General features: G+C 50.1%; 1 protein-coding gene across 1 annotated transcript in view; it reads left to right on the forward strand.

Annotated features, from left to right (window-relative positions):
• RANGAP1 (Ran GTPase activating protein 1) overlaps positions 1 to 1,306 on the forward strand; it is a 17,804-nt gene that overhangs the window by 9,735 nt on the left and 6,763 nt on the right. The window contains exons 11-12 of the mRNA XM_010159084.1: positions 31 to 144; positions 677 to 779. Of these exons, the coding sequence (XP_010157386.1) occupies positions 31 to 144; positions 677 to 779 (217 nt within the window). The remainder of the gene's footprint in view (positions 1 to 30; positions 145 to 676; positions 780 to 1,306) is intronic.

Below are 1,306 nucleotides of genomic sequence, written 5' to 3' on the forward strand. Positions count from 1 at the left end.
TAAATTTGAGATGGATTCTGCCTGTTTCAGGATTCAACTCCAGTGCCCTCTCCTCCTGTGGATGTTGCTACGTTCCTTGCTTTCCCATCACCGGAGAAGCTGCTGCGGCTAGGACCGAAGTGCTCTGTGCTGATAGCTCAGCAGGTAGGGAGCCAGGGATCTTCTCTGCTTGATTCTGAGTTATTTAATCCCCAGGGGTGATAACTTTTTCTCTCTTGAGACTTAGATTTGCATCTTTTCCCCAGTGCTCCCAAGGAACCTTATGGAAGCAGGTGATGAAGTCAGCGCTTATGCTGGCACCAGGGTTTCTACACAGTGACTCTGTTTCCCAGTGTTGCTTATGCCGTGTGATACAGCCCAGGCAAAGCTGACGTCAGTCAGCTGGAGGCCGTTCATTCTTGTTGCAGCCCAAGCAGAGACCAGTCTTCTGTAGCTGGCGAGCGGGGATTCCCAAGGAACCTTATGGAAGCAGGCGATGAAGTCAGCGCTTATGCTGGCACCAGGGTTTCTACACAGTGACTCTGTTTCCCAGTGTTGCTTATGCCGTGTGATACAGCCCAGGCAAAGCTGACGTCAGTCAGCTGGAGGCCGTTCATTCTTGTTGCAGCCCAAGCAGAGACCAGTCTTCTGTAGCTGGCGAGCGGGGAACTGATGTGTTGTTTTTCCTGTCTTGCAGACAGATACATCTGATGTAGAGAAAGTAGTTACGGCTCTCCTAAGGATATCTTCGGTCTTCAAAGATGAAGCCCCAGTGAAAACAGCAGTGCAGGAAACAACAGGTGAGCGGGCCATTCTTCATTTTGTGGTGTGACCTGCTTCAGTGTCAGGGACACCAGTGCCATGCCGAGGAAGGCCTCTGTGGGCCAGGCCGTTTGCTTGTTTTGTCTCTGGCAGCAGGAAGCCCCAGATAACAAAGTGCCAAGCTGTGCCATGCTGCGGTGGGGAGTGAAAGTAGAGATTCGTTCCAAACAACGTATCCTGTGCTTACAAAGCTTGATGATAAGTCTCTTGTAGCGGCTGTCTTAGTGGGCCTGTGCTGCCCTTACTGCAACTCCTTGACGCTGGGCTGTCAGTAGCCAGTAGTTCTGTGTGCCAAGGTCGGTTACTTTTCAAGGCTGTTTGTTTAAAAAGCATTTAGCAGGTAGTAGCTGTTCCAACGTGGTATTAGGAGAGTGTAAAGAGGGTCCTTTTAGTTAGTGTCTCTCCTTAGCAGTCTGAAACATTCTTAAGTTTTCCCAGCTAGTGCTGGCCTTGGCTCATGCCCCATTATGAGTTGTCTCCAACAAAAAAATGGAGCATATTCCTG

This window comes from Eurypyga helias, unplaced genomic scaffold (assembly GCF_000690775.1).
Source record: "Eurypyga helias isolate BGI_N326 unplaced genomic scaffold, ASM69077v1 scaffold38949, whole genome shotgun sequence".
NCBI classification, from domain to species: domain Eukaryota; kingdom Metazoa; phylum Chordata; class Aves; order Eurypygiformes; family Eurypygidae; genus Eurypyga; species Eurypyga helias.